At 37.9% G+C, this 24531-nt stretch overlaps 1 protein-coding gene across 9 annotated transcripts in view; it reads right to left on the bottom strand.

Moving 5' to 3' along the window:
* Positions 1-24229, bottom strand: part of slc20a2 (solute carrier family 20 member 2) — a 72495-nt gene extending 48266 nt beyond the window's left edge. For 2 of the 9 annotated variants that reach the window (XR_015935904.1, XM_088629093.1), the window contains exon 1: positions 4953-5033. Coding sequence is in view for 2 of the 9 variants with exons in the window: in XM_088629093.1 (XP_088485219.1) it covers positions 4953-4998 (46 nt within the window). In the remaining 7 variants the exon portion in view is untranslated. Of the gene's footprint in view, positions 1-1185; positions 1360-4952; positions 5046-23921 lie in introns of those variants that run through there. The other 7 variants (XM_088629094.1, XM_088629099.1, XM_088629092.1 and 4 more) reach the window with 6 other exon arrangements.
* Between the last annotated feature and the right edge of the window lie 302 nt (positions 24230-24531).

Here is a 24531-nt window from a genome sequence, read left to right as displayed (position 1 = left end):
GGATCTTTAACACCCAGTGTTGTGGTATCTGTTTAACATCTCATCTGACAGGCTACACAGCCCCTGTGGCTTGGTCTGCAATCGCTGGGTAAAAGGGGAAAGTGCCCTCTACTGGTCCACTATCAAGACTTTCAGCAGAAGCTGGTTTTCCATAAAAAAAATAAATCTCGCTTGGAGGTTTTGACAGGATATTATCTTACAAAGCACAAAACACACGAGAGGATCTGTGTATATCCAGTACAAGAAAACTAAAAGCATAGGTGTGCCCTTTCCTGAAGGCCACAAAGAGCAGAAGAAAGTTCTAAAAGATCTAAAACTAAAAGGTCTTGCTGCTTAATATTTAAAATCTGTTGCTTTTCCTGTATTTAAGCAGTTCAGTGCTACAGTAAGTTTTATACATGTGCAAAATGTAAAGAGAATTCAACATAAATATAGCTTTCCTGCACCATAAAGCACAATGTTCTTTGAAGAGTTTAACGTGAGCTGGGGGGGGGGGGGGAATTGTTCTTGTTGGAACTAAAGTAATTGGACTGTTTGTGCAAATTTCATTTCTAAAATAAAAAGAGTAAAGAATTCTAATAAATGTTTCTAAATAATGAAAATTACAGGTATGGGTTAGAGATTAGAAAGTTCTGGAAGTCCTTGACATTTTGTTCTTTTGTTAAGCATGTATTATTAGTGTCCCATTTCAAACACTTTTTCTATTTTTTTTGTTTCCCAAGGTATTGCACATTAATTCAAAACAATTATTAACATGATACAAAACAATATCAAATGTTGATTAAATTAAAAAATATACATCTCCTTAGAATATTAACTTTCCCAACATTGCCAGTCAAAGGTGAACAATAGATTTAAGATGTTATATGCTATATAGTTAAGCCAGATTTCAGCACAAATACAACTGACATTTCTAGATAAAATTGTAAAATTTACAACTGCCTAGTAACTCAGTAAATCACTACTATACTTGTGCTGGAAAGATTGTAACCATCTCTTACTTTGCTCTTAGGCTCTGATCAATCAGTTATGGTCAGGACACAACCCACTGTCCACTAAGGACAGCTTTCCCGAGCCCCTCCAGTCTACATAGACATGCAAACGCATATTTTATTACTTTTACAAACGTTGTCAAAGAGATTGACGAGACAGTCAGTTTAAACTCTGCGAAAATACCCTCCTCACCTGCTGCTTTGTTGTTTTTATAGGTTAGCAGGTGGCTGCTGTGTCCCGGGTCAGCGCTCTATCGAAATGCTTTTTGATCTTCGGAGCTCAGCCCTGTGGGCTTTTTTTCCCCCCTCAGCCCTGTTTTCCACCCCATTCCTAATCCAGCCCACTCTCCCTCTGTTATTCAATGCAGGCAGCACATGACAAGGCTAACAGAATTCTGGGATGCCCCATGATGACGGCTCTGCTGTGGCTGTGGAGGTGGGGGGCCAGTGTGAGTGTCTCTCCGCTTATTGCGCATGCAGCTGCCACTTGTTCTGGAGGAATGCTGGGCTGGTCGCCCAGCTGCGGATTAGAGCTCGCTCGAGCCACTGACTCACATTATTCCATATAGCTCTGACCCTGGATTTCAAAGGAAATAATCCAATCACATGTGGTCCCAACCCGAAGAGACATAACTCACAGACATATCATGATATAAAAAGAAGCCATTTATTCCATGAGCTAAACAAATAATAAAAAAAAAATGAGAATGAATCCTGCCACTTACCGAAAGCACTGGTATCTGTGGAGGATTCTTTACTCAAGGTCCTTTTGATGAGATTACCATGACTAGCATTATACTTAAAATGAATAGCTCAGCTACATTTATTGTCAATGGCATTTGGATGCTGCTCTCTTTTTTCACTTTTGTCATGGTCACTTATATTAGTATATGAATGATCAAAGAAAACCTTTATCTCCAAGGACATCCTGGTCTGTTATACTTTTAGTGATCATTTGCTGGCAATGTAACATCCTTAGCACCATAAATCTTTCTCTGGCTTCTTACATCATTTTTAGTGTTCTGCGTATCTCTGCCAACTTAACAAAACTGAAATGTTAAAAATCACTTCGTTTGGCTAATGTTACAGGAAACATTACAAGCAATCAAAAACATACAGCAAATTCAGCCATGACTGATTTGACATGTAGTCAGCTCAATGGCAGTGAAGTCTCTGCTGCCCGAGCTTGTTTTGTTATAACCGATCCACAGTCTTACAAAACATGAAGTATTAAAATTAATGCATCTCACAGTCCCTTGACACTTCATTTCCTGGAGTTTTTGATGGTAACATCAGTCACCACACAATTATTCCCAAAGAGCTGTGGAATGTATTTGCCTCTATCCAAAATTATCTTACTGTCCACAGCAAGACTGCAGTGTGACAAAAAATAGCTTACTCTGGATACCAGAAAATTGAAGAAAAATCATGTACCGATGAATGTAAACTGTTTTCTTTATTGACTGTCCAATGTGAACAGCTGAACAAACAAAATACACCAGAAGTGCAGTGTTCACAGTGAATCGTAAATAGGGGCATTTATTTTATTAAACAGAAACTGTTTCATCCTATACAAAATAGGTGACCTTAATGTGTATTTACAGTGGTTTAAAATCAGTTTTGATCTTTTTGCTATGAGAAGAGGATTTAAAATGAACTACCTGATAATTTTAAACAGAGACTGGGGCATTTATAAAAATAGCAAGAGGATTAGAACAAAAGTAGATTGATTATATATTTTTTGACAGAACACATGATTTTAAACTGTTAATTTACCAGGAAGAGGATAACTTATGTTTGAAGCACTGTCAAAACAAGAAAATTAGGTAGTATAATTAGTACATGGAAATATGCAACTAACTCAGTATTTGAGCCTATAATTATAGTTTATACATTAAATTATGAGTTGAAAAAGATACTAATTGACAAAGTTGTTATTCTCTTGTAAAAATAAGCATCTCTGTTTATGATATCATACTTCAACAGTATACTGTTGGAAAACAAAACTACTTTACCCTAATCCCTGATTGTCATACACACAACTTCATTTTTAAACACTTAGGCATATTGAGAGCTTATATAAAGCATCATAATACATTTACAAAGAAACCACATGCCGTACCCACAATTACAACAGGAGACCAGCATGACTATGATAATATAATATCGACACAGTGAACATTGTACTATGGTGTAAACACAGCAAACGGCAAAACAAATGATTTGTTTCTTCTTCTTTTTCAATCCGTGCACTAAAAAAAATTAAGCAAGATATCATGAAATGGTTTGCGACAGCACAACTATGATCCTCTGTCTCTTTTAGCAATAGGTTTCAATTCCTGCCACTCGATACTCATACATTAGCTTGTGGCCAGTGGAGAACCTACTGTACAACTTCTGTGAAAAACCTAAAAATTCTCAAACTTCTGCCTATTTATACCGTTAAAAGAGAACAGTATTTTTACTGAAGGTGATGTCCTGTCTTGCGCTCATCCAATGTCAAGATTGAAATAGGATAATAGCATGACAACTCGGAAATTGCTTCACTTGAACTCACAGGATTATAGGCAGGCTATGCCTACGAATATCTGCCTGTTAACATATATCCTACGACTCCCAAATATAGATCCCATGGCAGAAACAAGTGCAACAGGTGAAGCCTACTGTTACCTTGTATAAGGAAAAGAGTGCCAAGGCAAACATTTAATATCAATTTCAAAAGGAAAAATACATTGCTAATTATATCAATTCTTACATCAGTTTCATGAAACTATTACCCCTGCTAACAGAGTGTGCTTGCTTCTATTAGTTAGAAAATTGCAGACATTAAATAATTTAAGAGATCCATGTGAAATTCTGAAAAGTACCCTGGATCCTGTAAAAAAGGCAGAGGACGCATGCACAGAAGATGAATTACCATGGGCTTCAAGGAAATGGATAAAGACAAAATGAATGTGTATCCATAAATATTTTAAATAAAACTCAAGAAACAAAGAAACGACTACAGTATAAATGCCTACAAATGCTACATGAATGACTACAAACAGCAGTCAAAAGAATAATACAGAAAAAAGGATAGGGACAAATAGTGTTTGAACTTTTCAGCTGCAAAAGGGAATGTGTGAGAAGCAGAAAAAGGAATGTATGAGAATTTGTAGTCTACAGTATAACATGGAGTTGATAGCGTGACAGGGTAATTATTGTTGTAAAACCAGAAGATGCAGTCAGACTAGAAAGTATATTTCAAAAGCAGCAAGAAATCATTACATTTTTCATCCTGATGGGGTAATGATTGAAAAGCTCCCAGATTAATCAAATCAGAAACAATAGTATTTGACACACTAACTTTCACAATCCCTTGTCCCCCTGATCATCACCTCCCTAGAAATAGTATAGGGTGAACGTGACAGTCAAGCTAAGAATCAGACGGCAACCAGTATAAATAAGCTCAAAGAGAGGATTCAGTCAGAACTGATCAAAGCAGGTTATGATAAACCTTGGAGGCTGTGATGGAATGCTACAACTGTTGTAACAGGTAAAAGGATGTGCATGATTTTAAACATCTGCACTAAAGACAGTATTTCTGTGCACAGTACAGTACTCTTTTTCAGATTTTCCTGTTATTTTAAGCTGATTCTTTGAAAAATTGTGCTTCAGTATCATTTCTAGTTATTGCAATACCATTAGAGCATAAATGGGCTTGTCTCCGTTGCAGCACTGCTGAGAGGCACCTGTCAAAGCTTTTCAAAAAGAGACCAACAGCACAGTTGGCTTCAATGAGCCATAATTCAATAATAAAAATTAGCCACTATGACAGCTCATTCAAGGTCAACAATGTCCGAGATTTTTCAAATATACCAATTCAAGATGCCCCGCAAGAGCTATTGTCAAGAAAAAAAAAAGTTACAGCAACAGGCTGGGCCTGTGACCTCAACACAGGAGTCAGGAAAAAGCACAAACCTTTGCCTTCACATTGGTTTGTTTTCCATCGTCCACAGCACATCATACAGGGCAAGAAAAAAATCACTTTTATTTTTTTTTCTTTTGCTGAAATACAAAAAAGAGTCATCGATAAAACACATTACAAAAACATAAAAACAAAAAAATGTATGAGGCCAAGAAAAGAGGAATCATACCCTAGGATAGCATCACTCAATAAACAGAACATAAAACAAAATTTATCACAGAGGAATTTACAAGACTTGCATAAATAAATGAGGATTTACACACCTTCACATGGATGACCTTTTGAGTTTTATTGCATTGAAGTTAATACTGCAGTTAAGAAATCTTAATCCTGGCCTGCTGGCAAATACATCAACCTAATACTTTCTGACAAGCAGTCTCCTTTTATTTCAGTGATAGAGAGGGTTCATGGGGAGACAGATTCATTAATCCTAGAAAGCCTCTGTGACTCCCAAACTTCAGAAATAACGAGAGGTATTTTTAGACAAAAAGCTGTGGAGTTCCACTCATTATCAGTCGGCGGCAGGGACATGTTAACAGATCGCACAGTATTTGTGCATTTACTGCAGTATAGAGAGAGAGAGAGCTCTGGGCATTTTAAGGTACAAATCTCACTCACTTCAGGATCCACTGCTGCTTTGTTGGGGCTGTGGGTGAAGAATAACAAAGAAAGGAACCACAAAAGCTGATGAGGTCGGCAAGAAAAGTACCCCAGAGATGCCGAGAGGTCATCCAGGATGGCCATACTCAACATAAAACATCCCCAGATTTCAAGACACTCATACAGTAGTCGGGTGGGGGCTAGATTCAGGAGAAACTATAATAATGTTGTACTGCATGTTATAAAGATGAAAGATATTTATAAAAACAAAATGTCTATCAGACCTGTCCCTTGTTGCTGTATTCAAACATTTCTTATGTGGATGAACTGCCAAGAAACAGCAGTACATTTTCAGACTTTACCAATGAACTTGTTTTGAGGTGGCTATTCCTCTCTTTTTCTTTAGCAATGTCTGTGTTAACGTTAAGTGGACCAGTAATAATCGTACATTTTGACAATCTCACACATGTTAACAAACCATAGTAGTTAAATTAAATACTGTAGACCCCACACTGCTTAATACATTTCCTAAACCAATGAACATGCTTGCACTGAGAATCTTTCACACCTTTAGAGTATATTCCTTAGAAATACGTGGTTTAAGGGGAAAAAAACTAAAGTTTATCCCATAATATAAATTTAGTGAATACACTTAAACATAAGAACGTGTATTTATACATAACCTTGGTTAAACAGCATTCTTTCAGACTTCCTTTAAAACGTTCTTTTCATTTTTTTCACAGTGCTAACACTTGGCTTTGTGTATTCTTCACCGTTATAAATCTAAATTATTAGGTTTCACAACACTGCATTCTTATTAAACAAATTCAGACGTTTTCTATTTAAATCGGAGCCTACCATGCCTACCAACTCAATGTCTTTTTGACAGTTCAGAAGGGTGAATTGGTGTGTGAAAGAAATTCAAGTTGTAAACAATCTAGTAAAGGTGAAGACAGACTATACTGTCTGGAGGGAGGGTCTTCCCTCCTTTTCCATATTCTTCTAGGATACAAGTAAAGCTACAACTGAAAACTAGCTTTAAAACTGCAGTCAATTCTATTTACAAACAGTATGAGGAAGAAACTACGCTCAAGTTACAAGGAATATAACTTTTTGCCAAACAAAAGCACACCGAGTCCCAAAGCACACTGGAACCAATTTTCCCCTCTGGGCACAAGTGGGCAAACAGCCCATCTACCTTATTTATGATGAAGTAGGCAATTTGCCCAGAGTGGAAATTGAGGACCACTATCTTATTCTAAAAAGGGAAACCCAATACTGTATTTAAAGCAATAAAAGTTCTAAGATGATGTTGCATGATCAAAGATTAAGCTACACAGGAATGCTGTGATCTCCATTCTTATCTAGGTGACATTTTTAAACATCTTTATAAGTGTGGAAGTATGATGTTCTGTTTTTTCAGAAAAGGTTATTCTTTTTTTTTTCTTTGACATACCACGTGCTCATGCAGACACTATAAATAGGCATGTCTCGTTCTGTCTTTCCAGTACTGGTTTGAGCTGCCCAACCTCCAGCTCAAACTAGACGATTGTGTCTATTGTGCAACATGCAGAATGAACATACTGAACTCCTTCAGCCCACTCAGTGACAGCAATCCAACAGTAGTATAAAAAGTTCAAATGGCCTCTGGGCTGCTTTTTGAGATTTACGTGTACCTTTATAAAAAAAGCATTATATGCACTAAAACACTTCTAAATAGATGTGCAAAGTTCAGCTGGTTTACACTGTAAATAAAAGACTGCTAGGCAGTACAGATTACACTAGCAAATAAGATATTTGATGGTTTACTGAACAGGAGTTTAAGGACAAACAGTTGCTTTAACCCACTTGGCTTAAGACACGCAAGCTTGACCACAGAGCTAGAACCTATATGAGATAATAATAATAATTGCTTACACTTATATAGCGCTTTTCTGGACACTCCACTCAAAGCGCTTTACAGGTAATGGGGACTCCCCTCCACCACCACCAATGTGCAGCATCCACCTGGATGATGCAACGGCAGCCATAGTGCACCAAAACGCTCACCACACATCAGCTATCAGTGGGGAGGAGAGCAGAGTAATGAAGCCAATTCATAGAGGGGGATTGTTAGGAGGCCATGATTGATAAAGGCCGATGGGAAATTTGGCCAGGACGCTGGGGTACACCCCTACTCTTTTCGAGAAACACCCTGGGATTTTTAATGTCCACAGAGAGTCAGGACCTCGGTTTTACGTCTCATCCGAAGGACGGCGCCTGTTTACAGTATAGTGTCCCCGTCACTACACTGGGGCATTAGGACCCACATGAGCCGCAGGGTGAGCGCCCCCTGCTGGCCCCACTAACACCTCTTCCAGCAGCAACCTTAGTTTTTCCCAGGAGGTCTCCCATCCAGGTACTGGCCAGGCTCACACCTGCTTAGCTTCAGTGGGTTGCCAGTTGTGAGTTGCAGGGTGATATGGCTGCGAGATGAGCCAACGGGTTTGCTCCAAGGTTGGTAATGATGGAGTTGGTGGAGGGACTCTAGGAAGAAAAACTTCCCCCATTTATATCTCACGGGAGCAGCTGATTGGCAGGATCTGAGTTCGTCTCCTTCTCAGATTTTCATTCTAAATTTCACAAACTGCAAAGAACTAAATTACAGTATGTGTAACAAATTGAACATGGTCAATATTTGTAGAGGTCACATAAAAACCAAAAGTAAAATAAACATTACAGCACAAACAACCATCTCTCTTTACATAATACAAGTACTCTGTACAAGACAGATCCCAGTCAGCGCCTTGCAAGTTAAAGTAATCCCTACAGCAAGAAACTACTGAAATCAAGGCGCCACCTTCACATTGGTTATGGTATGAATGATTACTGTTACGGCATAATTTAGCCTTTCATCAGAAGACACCTGTAAAACAGGCTCTCTCGACCTCTTTTGCAACATGATGACACCTCTGTAACATCTATACAGAACTTCAGATACCTGAGGCACTTTGGGGTAACACTACAGGAGAGAAGACATCAGGCTTACATTACCACACAACTATCTCGACATGCCTTTGCTGACTTTGTTTGACTTCTGCTATGTTAACTATGTTACCTGTTGACACCTGAAAGAAGCCACTCTGGGATTTGTAAGCTGGCAGCCCCTAGACTTCCGGCCCACCAGTATCCAACAGGGACACCAGCTACGCCTCTGCTCAATACAAAGTATCATAGCAAAAGGGCAGAATAGTTGCCAAATCAAGACATTGCAGCTTTTTCCTTTAAATTACATGTAAAATAAATTCTGGTGGAAACAGTGTTGACACATTCTTTGTGTCCCATGGGTGGGGCATGTTCATACTAATGGAAAATTTTTACATAACGTCTCATAGCTATACAAGTATGCACATGAAGTCTTCAAAAGTACATGTTGTGCCACATTAAAATTTGAGCAGAGAGCAATTTTTTTTTCAGCTGCAGCTGGACAATTTGCTATCAGAATCTACAAGCACAAATTACTTTTTGAGTTTCATTTCAATTGAACTTCCATGTGGCTTGAAACTGCCACTGCAGTAGAGACAACGCAGCCTTCCACAAATAGGTTTACGAACCTTTCATGTCTGAAATGAAAAAAACACAAGCTCAAGAATGAAAAAAAAATTAGATCTTTATAACCAGAAATCTCATTATTCTAGCATCGGCCTTTAGTCTGCACATCTGCTTTTCCCAGTGGGTGCTCATGCACCGTCAAGCTCTCTAAAAACCACAAGGCACAGATCTAAGCATGTGAATACATGTAAATGAATGAATAATCTTAAACAGAGGCTGCAAGTGAAGCCAAGTGTCTCCTGCACAGTATTATTTATATATGCCTTTGCCTCCTAAGATATCGCATGTCTGGTGATGTGGCTCCAAGAATGTTGTCTCTCCTTAACAACAGCTGGGGCTGATGCCAAAGGAGGTGGGGGAAGAGGGTGCTGAAAATAGCCAGGTCACATGGAGTTTCATGGTATCTGCGTTAGCCAGCCTCCCCTTACATGGATTCTTTCTTCTCCCGACACATCACACGGGAGAAGTCAAAGGGTTGGAGGCTCTGTGCGGGCCAGAGAAAACTGACGGCAGGAGGAAAGGGCAGCCGCAAGTGTTGCCTGAGGAATCAACCATCACTTCCGATACAGACGCATAAACCAGTCATCTTAAGGTGGACTACTGTAAATCGAAAATATGATCACTTTCCACCAAGACACAACGATTCTACAGAGACTTTGTATTTCCAGGTATTCCAAAGGGTGACAAACACCACAAGTGAACCACTACAAATAACAAGCTGTAACATATGTGATCCCTCCCATGGTTATCCACATTTTAACAAATACACAAATGATTGTTAATGTGCACTATGTCATTCAGGTTTTCCTCCCTTGATTGCAATACAATAATACAGCACCCAGAGAATGACCCTGGTATCATTGTGGTACTTCTAATTTCTATATTCCCGATTTGCTGCTCCACGCGACTCACTGCAAAACAGACCGAACAAGCTGTTGAAGAAAACAAGTGTCGGGCTTCATTTGATTAGGTCTTTGAGTCCAGGTGCTCATCCAGGAACAGGGTCACTGCTCAGTGGGACACTGAGCTACATTTGCTGTCACTCATCCAATCGTGGTGGTGCCTGGCCAAGTGTGTGCTGTGTCACACTGGATCTTAGGAGCAGCCTGCATTCAAATTGTAGCCTTCACACCGTCATGTACATCTTACACTGCAGGCACAGGCTTTAACAGGTGAGGCACTTCAAGTCTGTGCAGAAATATTATACATCACAGCACTTAAACTTAGAATGTTTATAATATCAAACATTTTACCTACTGTTTTGCAGTTTAAACAAACTGACATTGCCGAAACGAGACTGAAGGCTTCTGTGGTGGTATTTAATTCTGACTTCAAACCACCTTAGCACCTTCCTTGACTTTTTCTTCTGCAATATGCCTCTTTACTGAGTACCTCACGGCAGAAATCTGAAACTCAATAAAAGAAACTAAGACTTTGAACTTCCCACTGAGCTAAATGCTCAAGTCTCTAAATCTACTGAGGAAATGAACACTGTCTGAGCAGGCTCGTGACATACTGTGGCGTCAACAGTAACTGCAAGGAAGAATTCTAGAATCTCAGTTTACATAGTGCAGAAGTTGAAAAACCTATACAAATTAAAATGCTGGTATTAAATGTCTCTGCTAGTTTACTTATAAACAAATAATTACAAATTCCACATAACCCAAGTCTGTAATGAAAAAAGGAAAGTTCGAAGATATATTACTCAACTTTTGCTCATAAACAAATATATACAGTATAACGGTCTTTATCCCAAGAATAACTTCCATTTCCTCTTTTCATTCACATTGCCTCTAATGGGAAATTACACCTGAAGTACTTTTATTTAAATATAATAAACAAAAAAAGAGGTCTACTTAACAAAAAGGATGAGTGATTCTTAATGAGAAACTTTGTTAATGTTCTCAAAGGAGATAAAACAATTTGATTTGGAACATTCTGTTGCTCCAATAACAAACTGATTATTGTGCTATTGTTTTTCAGATACAAAAGATGTTCACAAAGCAAAAAAACAACATTCTGCAGCAGAAAATGTCACACAGAAGAAAAAAAACAAGTTTCAACATTACATTTATTTTAGTCCCTGAGATTTAAGGACCCAGATACAGCCATACAATTCTCTCTGATAAGCTGAATTTTCAAGGCTTTTTCTGAAGAGTATTCCATGAGATTTAATAGCTCTGAACTGAACAATATCTAATATTTCCAAGATTGTAACAATCAAACAGAAGCAGAAAAATGCTAGAGCTGCAGGAGACCAATTAATGAGTTTTTCCATTCCATATGGATAAGTCATTTGATGTCACTTTAAAAGGACTCACGTTGTCTTGAGATGATGAACCTAGAAAGGCACTATGTCAAATAAATCATTAATTACACATCCATCAATCATTCCATTTTCTAACCACATAATCCAATACAGGGTTGTGGAGAAGTCAGAAGACAAGCAACAGGCACAAGGCAGCCTACACCCATGATGGGACGCCAGTCCATAACTTTTTAATCATTATTAGACCAATTTTAACATATTTAAATCCTGAAAGTATAACCAGAACATATTATTTTGGAGGAATTTTGCATGAATTTCCCCAGAAGGAATCGCAAAAGAAAAATGGTTTATATGATATCTATGTATGCAGAACTTGTACAGTATATGGCACCCCAGTGCCAGAACTAAATGTAATTTGTTATTAAACAGTACAAAAGCACAGCATTTGTAAACAGTTTCCAAAGTGATCTATCATTTAGTGTGGATCACATCTCAGAGCACTAGATAAATAGAGGGCTGGATACTGTTTTAACACCAGTCACAGGCTAGGCATCCTACTTTGCAAATCATATCATGAAGAGGACATGGTCAGCTTGTTAAGATGCAAAAGAGGAAAAGCATGATTCAGGTTTAAAACCAGCTTCCTCCCTGAAGGATGTTTACAATTTTCAAGAAAATCTTCAAAGTGGTTAAATGATTAGGTAATCCCCTATCAAATCAAGTTCCTTTCATAGCCACTGCCTTACCACAAATCACATTTATCTATGAAGAACTCCCCAATGTTTTCCCAGAAAAAAATCAAGTATTTCTACAACGAAGTATAAATCATAAAATGTCTCCTCAAAATAATGAAACTACTGCAGATAGAGATGGTCTACATATTAGTTATGTACCGTATATCCTCTGGAAAAAATGAGGAGAGAATCCCCTTCACATGGCTTGTACTCATCACTGTACTGTGAAGTTTTTGAGTAAAAGATTTTGGAAATGTAAATCCTGCTCCAGTATTTTGTAAAAAAAAACAGGTTGTGAATTTGTTTTTCACTAAAATCATTCACAAAGGTTAAGACTTGCGCACATACAGAACTGTAAGGCTTTAAAATTAGTATATATTACTTGGTTTGTGAGACAGTATTCTTTAAGATTTGCAATTTGTTTTAAGCTCTGGGACAGACGTGTGACTAGATGTTAATGCAAACTAGTATTTTTCCCTGAATGATACAGTCTGTTCAGATATTGAGGAAACATCTGTCAAACTAAATTCACTGATACTTTGAGTTTAAAGTCCCAAAACATTTTAAATACTTGATTTGAATGAGACAAACTGTTTAAATGTCAACTCAAAATTGTAATTTTAATAATAATAGGATAGCATGGTGTAGCATTAAGGCCGTAAATATCTTTGATATTTAGTGGCGGGAAAGGTTATTCGGACAACCTTTCTTTTGCCTCTATCTAGAAATACTGTGGAATAGCTTAATAACTCCTTTAAATCTAAGATGGGACTCTGGCAAGATGTCCTGGCTTTATAACACCAAACCAAAAATGTTTTGCCTTATCATCAAAAACAGTTGAACGTTTGTCAACACCACTGAATATAAATGAATATTCAGTGTAGCAGCTAAAATATATTGAGGACACTTGGTCTGCTCACTCATTCTAATGTATATCTTCAATGTATACACACCTTCAAACCCTTGAGAATCAAATATACTTTTTATAAAGACCAATCTAATTATTATAGTTAACATTGTTAATCCTGTATTATTAGTGCCATTATAATTCCTTAGGGACTGATCAGCCATTTGTATGAATCACAGAAGATTTTATACTACAGTATATGGAACTGTATACTCTGTTGTTTGAATCACTGTTTGCTCTAATTCATAGTAGGCATAAAATACTCTGAATTTCCTGTTCATATTTCTAATTCAGTAAATATATACACAATTAAACAAAAATACTCTAGCATACACTGTATCTACAGTACGTTAAGGTCCTCAATGACATAATTAGATAGACAGATAAGACTTTATTGATCCCCAAGGGAAATTGATAAATTAACACTTATACATTGTATATATACTTTAATATACGTATTAATTTTACACAACTTGAGCAAATAAGTTATTAAAGAACATAATTAGATAAACGATTAATCTTCAGTCTGGACACAAGCCATCAAGCAAGCAATTTCCTTCAAAATCGTAATATTTATTCTTGCTTTACATTCAGCTATTTGCATTTATGCCCATGAAAGGAATATGAATGAAAACAATATATGTTTTTAGGTAATTCCATGAATACATTTAGTCATATTTGAACACAAATACACTTTATGTTCATGTGGTAGATCCCCCACTTAGATAGCGTGGCAAGGGGTCTCCACATGAACCGTAACTGTATCTTCCCTGGACAGCAGTGGCAATAACCTCTCTCGGTCAATTCCAGTTGGCCAGGTACACTCATTAACCTTCTTCTTATCTACCGGCGTAGGAAAATGACAGAGGCTGCTACCAGTTTTATCCTGTTATAAGCCCTCTTTACCTGGAAGTGCTTAACAAAACTTCTCTCTGAATTGTCTCTGTGAATACTCACTGTCTTATTAAACGATGAGGGTCCTTGAAGAGACAACCTCTGACTGTCCTAGGAACCACTTTTATAGGGAGCTAAAGTCACAAGGTGCAGCCAATTTAGTGATTTTCCCATGAGAATCCAAAGAATGTGATTCTCCTAAATGAGATGACCCCTGAGGAACTCACCCGTGTTTTGCTACAGTTCAGCTAAATGATTTTAGATAATCGTAAGAATTGGGACAGATTCACTTTAAGTACATTTTAGAGTCTAAATATCAGTAGTTGGTTGCATATCCCTTTGAGGCAATAACTGCATGAAGTCACATAAACCCTTTGTGTAATCAACTGAGACATCTGTACCATGCTTCAGAGTTTTCAAAGAAGTACAAAGAACTTCATAAAGTATAAAAAATAGTAGATTTTCAGTTCTATGGACAAATAAAACCAAGATAGACCTTTACCAAAGTGATGGACAGGTAAGATCGCCACTTCTTGTGTGATTATCTGACTGCTTGAGGCAATACATCTGACTAGTTCACCTTTATTAATGATGTAACTAATGATGGCAGCAGCAGAATGAATGCTGAAGTTCACAGTAACACTATATGCTTACGTAGAAGAAAACGCTTCCATTACTGGGCAGCACATAGATGCTGAAAAGGGGAAAAAAAAAGTCCTAATAGAAAGTTACTCTTATCATATTGTCAGAATTTATAATCCCCTTCATAAATGAGATGAAGATGTTTTGACATTTGCCTTTTAAAGTGAATGAAAGTCCAACATTGTTAATCTTCAGTGGTACAATTGAACAATGCAGTCATGGGTATCTCAGTCACAATGGTAGAAAAGCAAAAGAAAATGATTCAGCCATACTTAGATGCCCTTTATGTAAAATTCCTTTGTATTCAACATTCAAAATATAATCTTAAAGAATAAGATAACTCCATTAAAGGTGTTATTGGGTTGCAAAAGAAGAAGAAAAGCTAACAAGACGCATTTTCTGGTTTCTGTAGTCCTCCTGCCTGCACATCACGTTTGCAGAGTAAATTTCCACACGGGCTTCTCCGAGACTGAGCTGCTAAACGCAAATCCATTAGGAACAATGCAAAAGATGGAGCTTTGTTGTGTTTAAAGAGAAAATATCCAGAGAAAATGTTGTTGAATAATAAACAGTTTAGTAATATAATCCCAGTTTCAAGACAAACACCACTTGGGATATAATTAGGTTTATACTGTGTGTCTTATTAGTTTATCATTGATAAAAAAAAAATATAACAAGGGATTCTGAATATGTAGCATGGAATGAATGAAGAACAGGTCTGGTACTTCTAGGTGAGTTAGTCAATTTCTGGGGTGTCCACCATAAGTGAGAACTGTAAACCATGATAAAAGAGACTCCATAGGCACCCAAAAAAAGTTTCTACATTGATTCTATAAATTATTCATTTTTTAACAGCTTCTTCCAACTCAAGGTCTTGGGAGAGCAGGATCCTACACCCTGGAAGGGATGCCAGTCCATCACAGTTAATCTGTAATACAACAGCCAAATCTGAGACATTATTTGGGCTAAATTGGTTGCCAATACACCCAACTCAACCCATTTGAACAGACTCTGGCAAATAGGTGGGGCACAGCAACATGACCAACAACTAGTACAAGCCATCTCTTTGTTCCATTACGCCTAACACTTCCCCACAGCACTATTCTGCCTTCCTTAAAAATGGGCCAATTGTGCATTACTCACAGACAGAAATCCTGTGACCACACAAGGGGAAGAAGGGGGAAGTATAGGCAAACTCCTCTGACCTGCACACTTTCAACTCATTCATCATTTAACATCTCACAAGGACCACAGTTCAGCACCTTATAGAGGAGATGTGTCCTTCACTGTTGGCATCGCGTGAGAGATGGGGATCCCTATGTTAGGGGAGCCGAAACTTCCCTGGCTTAGGGATTCCCAGTCCGTTAGATGACTCAGGATCGAACTCGAATCATTGTGTTTATGTGAGTGCCTTTACCCAGTAAAGAGGCCTCATTTCATAATTTTAAAAAGTTATAAAATCTATAAATCTAAGAAGCATAACTGCATACAGTTGTTAGGGAAAAAACCTGCACGACTTGAATCTCATCCCTATTGACAGATCTCCTCTGTCCACTTATCCTTTGATGCAATATTTGTGTAACTACAGTAGGAATTAGAAATAAGTTTTATACACAATTTTAAAAACAGAAAACATTTGTTACAATAATAAAAAATACTGAAAATAATGCAGACAGTTCACAGATTGACAGTCAGGTTCAGACAAACTATATTTTTCCCAAAACTATATTAGCATGCATTCTTTCCAGCCCCGTGTTTTTGATATGAAGACAAAGGGATGATGCACAAAATAGCCTTGTTATGTGTCGCCAACATTTTTAGAGCACCAATGACCTTATCTGAGATCTACTGTTCTTTGCGACACATCCACAATGTGTCAGACTCATCATAATTACAGCAACAGAAGCACCACAAATTTCTAACTGGCAAGTAATCTTAACTACTGATAAAAAATACTTCAGTCTCAGTGCCTTATGACCATTTAAAACAATTTCTGCTCTAGTCATTGCCTCATACTGAAGTATGTTTTTGTTTTATTGATTTTATTTGTTTGGTTTTAGTCTTATTTGTTCCCTCAACCTTGAAAAGTAAGGTCTGTGTTAAAAGCATCCTCCTTCTTCAAGATGTTTGCTAGCCTATTTTCATTTCACTCCCAACCATAAAATACACAGCTTTTTTGTAAATGTCTGAGTTAAGGCTTGAGAACCCTATTTTCGTTGTCCATTTGCAGCCCTTATCTCTGTTCAATTCAGGAACGAATTCCAGTACTGCTGCCATAAACACACTTGCTGGCAGATCTCGTTACAAGCTATCCCACGTCAACTGTTATTTAACAAACAGGCACGTGCCTTCCCACCAGACCAACTAACACCAACTTGAAACATTTTAGAATAAACAGTCAGGTGCATTAGTTAAGTTTAACTGAGCAACATCCTCCTTGGAGTGATATATGCACACCCTTTTGTTGTAAGCAATGTTCTTGGCAGAGGCAACAGCGACAGTGACCTGTTTCTGGACTAAACGCATATACACATATACTGCTACATTTGTTCTCTTTCTTTTTCTTTTTCCCCGTTTACAACCACTTTTGTGCAATATATGCCAGGGACCTGTGCAATACATTTATATTTATATCTATGGTTACATCTATATTTATATTCATACGTGTGATACGATTTTCTGTGTACTGTTCTGTTCTAGTTTCCTCTTGTGTGTCCGGACTGTGAGTAACTCTTGTATTGTATTGTATGTATTGTACTATTAGTATATAATTCGTTACACTGTGGCTGTGTTGTGTGTGTTAAGCTGCTGTTGCACTGCAATTTCCCTCACGGGATCAATAAAGTATCTATCTATCTATCTTGAAGTGACTGGTAGTGAGCGGTTTATTAAAAGCAGTACCTAAGGAGAGAATTTTAAGGGAAAACCGGTTTGAGAAAAGTCTGAGAACAAACAGGGCCTACAGGGGAAGAATGTATTATGGGAAGTTTTTGACACACGTAAGCTGTTAAATGGTAGCACAAGACAACAATCCTAAAAATCTTGCTATCCTTGTCCAGGCTTGTTGAGTCTCTCACGGCACCAGTTGCTTTCTTGAACTAGTTACTAAGAATGATTCAATCCAGTCTTTTTTTCCAGAGAGTTTGCTACAAATGAGGTATTGCCATTTTTCCAAAAATGATTTTAGAAAAGCACTGGTTTTTCAGAACACCTGGATAGTGCAAAGAAAGAAAAACATATCAATGACTATAGCATGCTATGAAGATCTAGGGGAGGGCTTTCAGAAAGTTATTCTATTTTCTATGACAATTTTAGGCCCTGTGACAAAATTTACTGAGCTTTAAGGTGCACCTTTGCTGTAAGACAGATCCACTTAAAGATTGGAAACCATACTGACAAGCTTTCTTTTCTTTAATTCGGTAGTTTAATTCACTCAAGGACATTCAGGCCCTTGTTCCGAAGCCACTCCAGCGTTGTCTTGGCTGTGTGCTTCAGGTCGTTGTCGGGCTGAAAGGTGAATCTTCGTCCTAGTCCAAGGTTGTGTGCGCTCTGAAGCAGGTTTTCTTCAAAGGACCTCTCTTCTGTATTTGGCTCTGTACACTTTTCCCTCAATCCTGACCAGTTTCCCAGTCCCTGCCACTAAGAAGTACCCCCACATCATGATGCTGCCACTACCATGCTTCACCGTAGGGATGGTATTTTTCAGGTGATGAGCAGTACCTGGTTTTTGCCAGACAGAGTTCAATTTTTGTCTCATCAGACCAGATAATTTTTTTCCTCATGCTCTCAGAGTCCTTTAGGTGCCATTTGGCAAACTCCATACGGGTTGTCATATGCATTCCGTATAGCCACTCTACCATAGAAACCTGACTGGTGGAGTGCTGCAGAGATGGTTGTCCTTCCAGCAGGTTCTCCCATCATTACACAGGAACTCTGAAGCTCTGATAAGAGTGTCCATTGGGTTGTTGGTCTCCTCTCTGACCAAGGCCCTTCTTGCCCAAATAACCAATTTGGCCGGACGGCCAGCTCTAGGAAGAGTCTTGGTGGTTCCAAACTTTTTCCAATTGAACTTGAACTTTATTGCCATATGTAACCGGTACATGTACTGGTACAGTGGAATTCTTACTTAAAGAAAGTCTCTCGATTGTTAAAACAAGCGCAAAAACACAAAGTGCAGACAATACATCAAGACAATATACAAACAGTAGACAATGTACAAGTAAACAGTTTGAATGTAAACATTGACTGTAGATGTGCAATAAATAAGAAATCATAATGAGGTAGATGGTATAGGTGTGATCAGAGGGGCATGACTAAATGTGTTCACCAAATCGCACTGCTTGTGGATAGAAGCTATTGAAGAATCTAGTGATAAGTGTCCGTATGCTCTTGTATCTCTTGCCTGAGGGCAGTGGGGTGAAGAGCTTATGCCCAGGGTGGTGACTGTCCTCTATCATGGCCAGAATTCTACCATGGCAGCGGTCCTCATAGAGCTGTTTAATCTCTTTAGACCACAGCCGATGATCTTGTGGGCCATATTGACCAATCTCTGCAGTGCCTTTCCTTCTCGAGAAGAGGTGTTGACAATTGACAATGATGGAGGCCACTCTGCTCCTGGGAACCTCCAATTCTAAAAACTTGTTTTCACTTTGTCATTATGGGGTATTGGGTGTCAATTGATGGCAAAAAAGAATCAATTCAATCCATTTAGAAATACGTTTACAACACAACAAAGTGTGGGAAAACATGGAGGGGTCTGAATACTTTCTGAAGGCACTGTATAGTTGATAATAAAATGCAGCTGGTTTTCAGTTAAATGTGCTAAGCAGCTATATAAAACATCTCTAGATCCAATTCTAATCCACATACTCTAAATAAGTACAATCCACTCCAACAATGTTTTTCAATTTTATGATTCATGAGTGAGTTTAATTGTATTTTTTAAAATTGTTCTTATTCAAGTCACTCCATGAGTTATTTCCAATTGTTTACACAAAATTATAAAACACCAATATCTGTGACCACAAATAACATACCTTAGGGTGTTTTCAAAACCAAGAGCTAAGTGAAGAAAAAGGTCAAAACAAGCCAAATGATTATTTTGACCAGGTACCAGTTAGTACTGGTGGTTACAGCCCCAGTTGGAATGAACACCATTCAACACAGAAATCCCTCAGCGCCAAGCTTGAAACCTTCTATTCTAAATCTTATAATTTACAATTTGATTGCAAAACACTTCTGTAAATCAAAACCTGTTTACTCAAGATATCAGCTGATTTGAACTGGAAAAATACAAACATACAAAATAAATTTCTGGAGGGAAATTTCATGGAGCTTAAAACAAAGCTACAGTCTTCCCATATTATAGGCACAAGATGAGATCATCCAAGCACTGTCTCCTGAAGAAAGAAAAATAATACAATACAACCAGGAGGTTGAGGCTTTTTGTGTGTGTTTTCCCACTAAAGCTTTTGGGTGTTTCCTCCTTCCCCTTTGCAACAAAGCTCAAGTAATGTAATCGCATTGCATCTATGCACTGGCAACACTGGAGACATACAATGAACAATTCAGTTTCACAGCAACCATACATTTACAGTATTTAAACTATTTAAGTCAACAATGAATACACCACAACATGTGATGCATTATTATAGCAATCGCAGATTTCAAACCGTAGGGTATTTCCCATTACTGAGAACATGGAACAAACCCTTTCCCTTTTAATCTCTCCAAAATAAAATGTGTTTAATAAAAACACACCCAAGTTCATTAAAACAATGAACATGTTCCAAAACTGCAAAGCCTAGTATATGAACAATTTCACAAGTCTATCATGTCTTTGAGTAATTCTACTTCTGTCTTGAAGAACAAAATAAATGTGTTACTGCCATCTGCTGGGTAGAGTTTGTACTGTAAAGATACTTAACCAGCAAAGCTCACACCTGAACTGAACTGAGTATCATTATTTTACGTGCTGGCTTGGCTTAAGAAATGTCACAATACACACCAATAACATGAGCGGACTTGTGTAACAGCTTTCAATGTACACTTGACTGCAGTGCTGCGAAGGGTTTTGCAATGATTTTATTCTTCCTTCTGACAGAGTTATGCAACAGATAATACGTGGTGAGTATTCTATACCATCTATAGCGATATAAAGGAAAATGCTGAGACCATAACACAGCTGTATCAGATCAGCCTTGCATGGAATACACTTTCCAGTGGTAAATCCTAACACCTGAGTTTTCATACTTCACTATTGTTGTTTTCTTTTAGAATACTCAATATTTAGACTGCAAAAAGAACACATTATGCAATTAAATTTGGACATTTGCAAGCCAGTCTAGTGCTAGTATGCTAAAATGTTACAGTACATACAAATTAAGTGCATGTTTTATTTCAGAACAAGCATGAATGGGCTTAAATCCACAATAGTTGACAAGAGATCCCAAAAACCATTCCAAAATCCAATACCACTAGATCAGACCTAGATGAACTGCAAGTTCTGGTGGCTTCATTTCAGAATCACAACAGAAATCTTGCTCTCGAATCCCCACTCCTAATCCCTAATCAGCAACCGCACATCAAGTAGGGAATGATTCCGAGAACCATTAGGAGCTGCCTCTGATTCATTGTACCGATTTGCACTGGAAGATGGCAGGGGTGTAGAACGGATTTTTCTTCCGAGTCACTTTCTCCAAAGAAGATGCAAGGTAGTAATGCCTACAGGTTAATCACTCTCTCTGGTAACAATATAGCCAGAAAAAAGGCTGCTCTGATAGTTAGTGGATTCAGTAACATCATAGCCAAAGATTAAAATGAGGTTTCTTCATTTTCCTTATCTCAACACTGAGCTGCCAAAGTGGTAAGTGCTCTTTTTAAGATGACAAAACCCTTAAAGCCACAAGGAAAATGCTGGCCTTTGGGGGGGGGTTGGGTGAACCGAGTTTAAGTCATTGCTTAGTTTTTTTATTGAACCCTTCCAGGATTAACGAGAGGGGCCCTGCTCAGTCATACTCAGCCCCATCTGAACTCCCGCCGAGATAAAGAAAGTAAAGACAGCAGTGGACGCAGTGTGCACAACTGTTACATGCGACAATCCCAGATTTTTTTTAGGGACTGCCTCAGGAAGGCCAAATGCACAGCTGAAGGCTCATTGCATTGGAGTGCAAACCTCTGACCTTAGAATGAGGTCTGATTGAAAAGGACAGGTAGACGGTAGACATACTGTATTTTTGGCAATGCTCATCCCAGGAAATCCAATTCCTGATGAAGACAGGGTGACAGGGAGTGAGCCTTCACTGTTTTGAATAAAACTGCAGGAGATATTCTGTGGCATGAGGCAGGTTTGGACTTCCCAGCAGTGAGGTAGACTACAGATAGATAATTCTATTAATTCTCACTTAATGCATTTTACAAGTTAAAATCTCTGTAAACACTGCAGTATTAATGTCTGCTGTTCTAACACTAAAATATGTAATCTGTGTCACAAAGCTGCTCCAGTAACAGATGCGATAAACCCCTAATTTAAGTCAAATAATGTACTCTGCCACAGATCCTAGCTGATTATCAATCTTTTAAAGCCAGCATCTTTTAAAGATGAGATATCATGGTTTCAATTACAAAATATGAGATTAAAAATATCCAAATAAAACGTTTTTGTATTTATTTGTTTTGCCTATATTCGAAAATTTAAATCAAACCTTCATGCAGTTTTCCCTCAGTCACCAGTTTGCACTGGTTTAACACTAGAAACCTCAGGCACAGCAAACGTTGCCATCAAACAACAGATCAGGTGGTTAAAGATTTCATTTTAAAAACAACTCATGTAGAGTTTTTTCCAAGCTATTTGGTCACAGAGGATGATATTTCAGATTATGGACCACAAACATACTGTACCTAATGCTTTCATGTACCACTACCTATTTTACAGTATATCTCTCTTCATTGTGCTAATTTAAACCAATAATTGATTTTGTGAACTAAACCATTTGTCAATCACCATTTATTTTGTCAATATAAGTCCAGTTAGGTGTCGTCAATATTATCCCTATGGTTATTGCAATTTAATGCAAGAAATGACTGGAATCTATTTTCAGCACTGAATCCACGGAAAACCTACAAGCACTCTACCTACAGTACAGTAGATCCACACATTGAAAGTTACAGGTATGCCGCGAACGAATAGCACTTGAGCAATATCTCAGGTGCCCTGACGACTTTGTTTAAATACAGAGGTACAGTGGTTTCTGAAATTCTACGCCATAATGCTCAAAAGATTTTAAAATGCGGCGTGTCTTTCTACATATTTCTCGTTTTCAAAGCCGAACAGTTGTTTAGTTCAACCTCCCTGGCCTAACAGGCAAAACTAGTTTTAGACCATCAACACAAGGCCCTCTATATACACGAACATGTCACGGTTCTCTAAATTAATTTGGAAATGTCTATACATACATGCTCTCGCACACATATTTTCTCTTTTAAAATAAATATCAATAGCACGATAACTAACCTTGAGCATGTCTGCAGCCCTACCAGTACATTTCTGAAGGAGTTTTAAAACATTTTTCGACTTTAAATCTGCTCCTTATCATCACTCACATCTTAATCTAGATTTAAAATCGTTACCGAAACCTATGCAGATAAGAGTACAAACAACTCATTCCTATCGATATCTAAAACTTAATTCAAATCCTAATCAAGGGGGCACGGCGCTGCCATCATGTCATCTGTTCAGCAAATATTAGATCTGTGCAGCTAACTGCACTGTGTGTAATATTATTACAGCATAACCTCTTAAGAGCTGCTTTAACTGCCTACAAATTAAAAACGAATAAACACCAAAAAAAACGTTAGTGAAAATATCGCTTCTAATAATTTATTTAGCACAAAAGCAAGTTCCCAAACTAGTGTCATATCTTTTAAGAAAAAAAATCGAACTGCAATGCAGATACGAACAAAACGATACACTTTCTAATGGAGATCGCACGGTTTGTCAAGTGTCGCAAGAGTAGATACACCGCACCGATGTGCACATTTTATACAGCGAAGAATGCTCACGCTATACCTCACACGGTTGTTAAATCCGTGCTACAAACCCATCCTAATACATTATTGGAGTAAATGCGAAAATGATATAGATAATAATCGTGTAAAACATCGTAAGTTCTTAAAAAATGGAAGCTGGTATTCAACAGGCCTGCTTTTACACCACTTTGCTTTCCAATGTTTATTTGTTAAATGTTCTGAATTTACTCCGCCTTCCCGATTTATGTAAAGCATCAATGAAAGTGGTGCTTTTGTAAAGCAGCCATTTCTTACTTACGACTGTAAAATCTTGAGCATTACGACTCGATTTCCTCCGGTTTTCCAGGTTTCGTTCCCCGAAATCGACTTCTGTCCTTCACTGAAAATCTGTTCCAGTGCCAAGCCTACCAAAATGTCAGATTTATGCGGTTTTCCAACGCATTTTAATAATACAGAAAAACGGCTTTTCCTGCCTAATACCCCCCTTTCTCACCGCAAGATTGGAAAAGCCTTGCAATGAGTTGCTGGGATGACAACTATATAAAGGAAGGAAGTACGTTGGAAAGAGTCGCCCAATAGTAAGGGCGTGTTGTTTTATCCAGAAATCCTATTCATCAAGCGGACGTAAAACAAATGTGAAATTTTCCCCCAGGACATACCAAAATTCCATACAATTTACCAATGCTCTTCAAATCCTTAGCAAATGAATGTGCAGTACAACACTGCAGTACGTCAACCTTTCCAGCAGAACTCCCCAGGACGTGAAAAGTAACCGTGTGAATTTTTCCAAGAACAGAATAGTGAACATTATTAAAAATAACAATATAGGCACAAATAAGAACGGCTAAAATAAATGTTTTATTCGTAGCAGAAGCTACGAAACAAAAACATTCTACCCAATATTTATG

Source organism: Lepisosteus platostomus, chromosome 4 (genome assembly GCF_059453375.1).
Source record: "Lepisosteus platostomus isolate fLepPlt1 chromosome 4, fLepPlt1.hap1, whole genome shotgun sequence".
Taxonomy (NCBI): Eukaryota; Metazoa; Chordata; class Actinopteri; order Semionotiformes; family Lepisosteidae; genus Lepisosteus; species Lepisosteus platostomus.
This window is presented reverse-complemented; position numbering and strand designations above follow the sequence as displayed.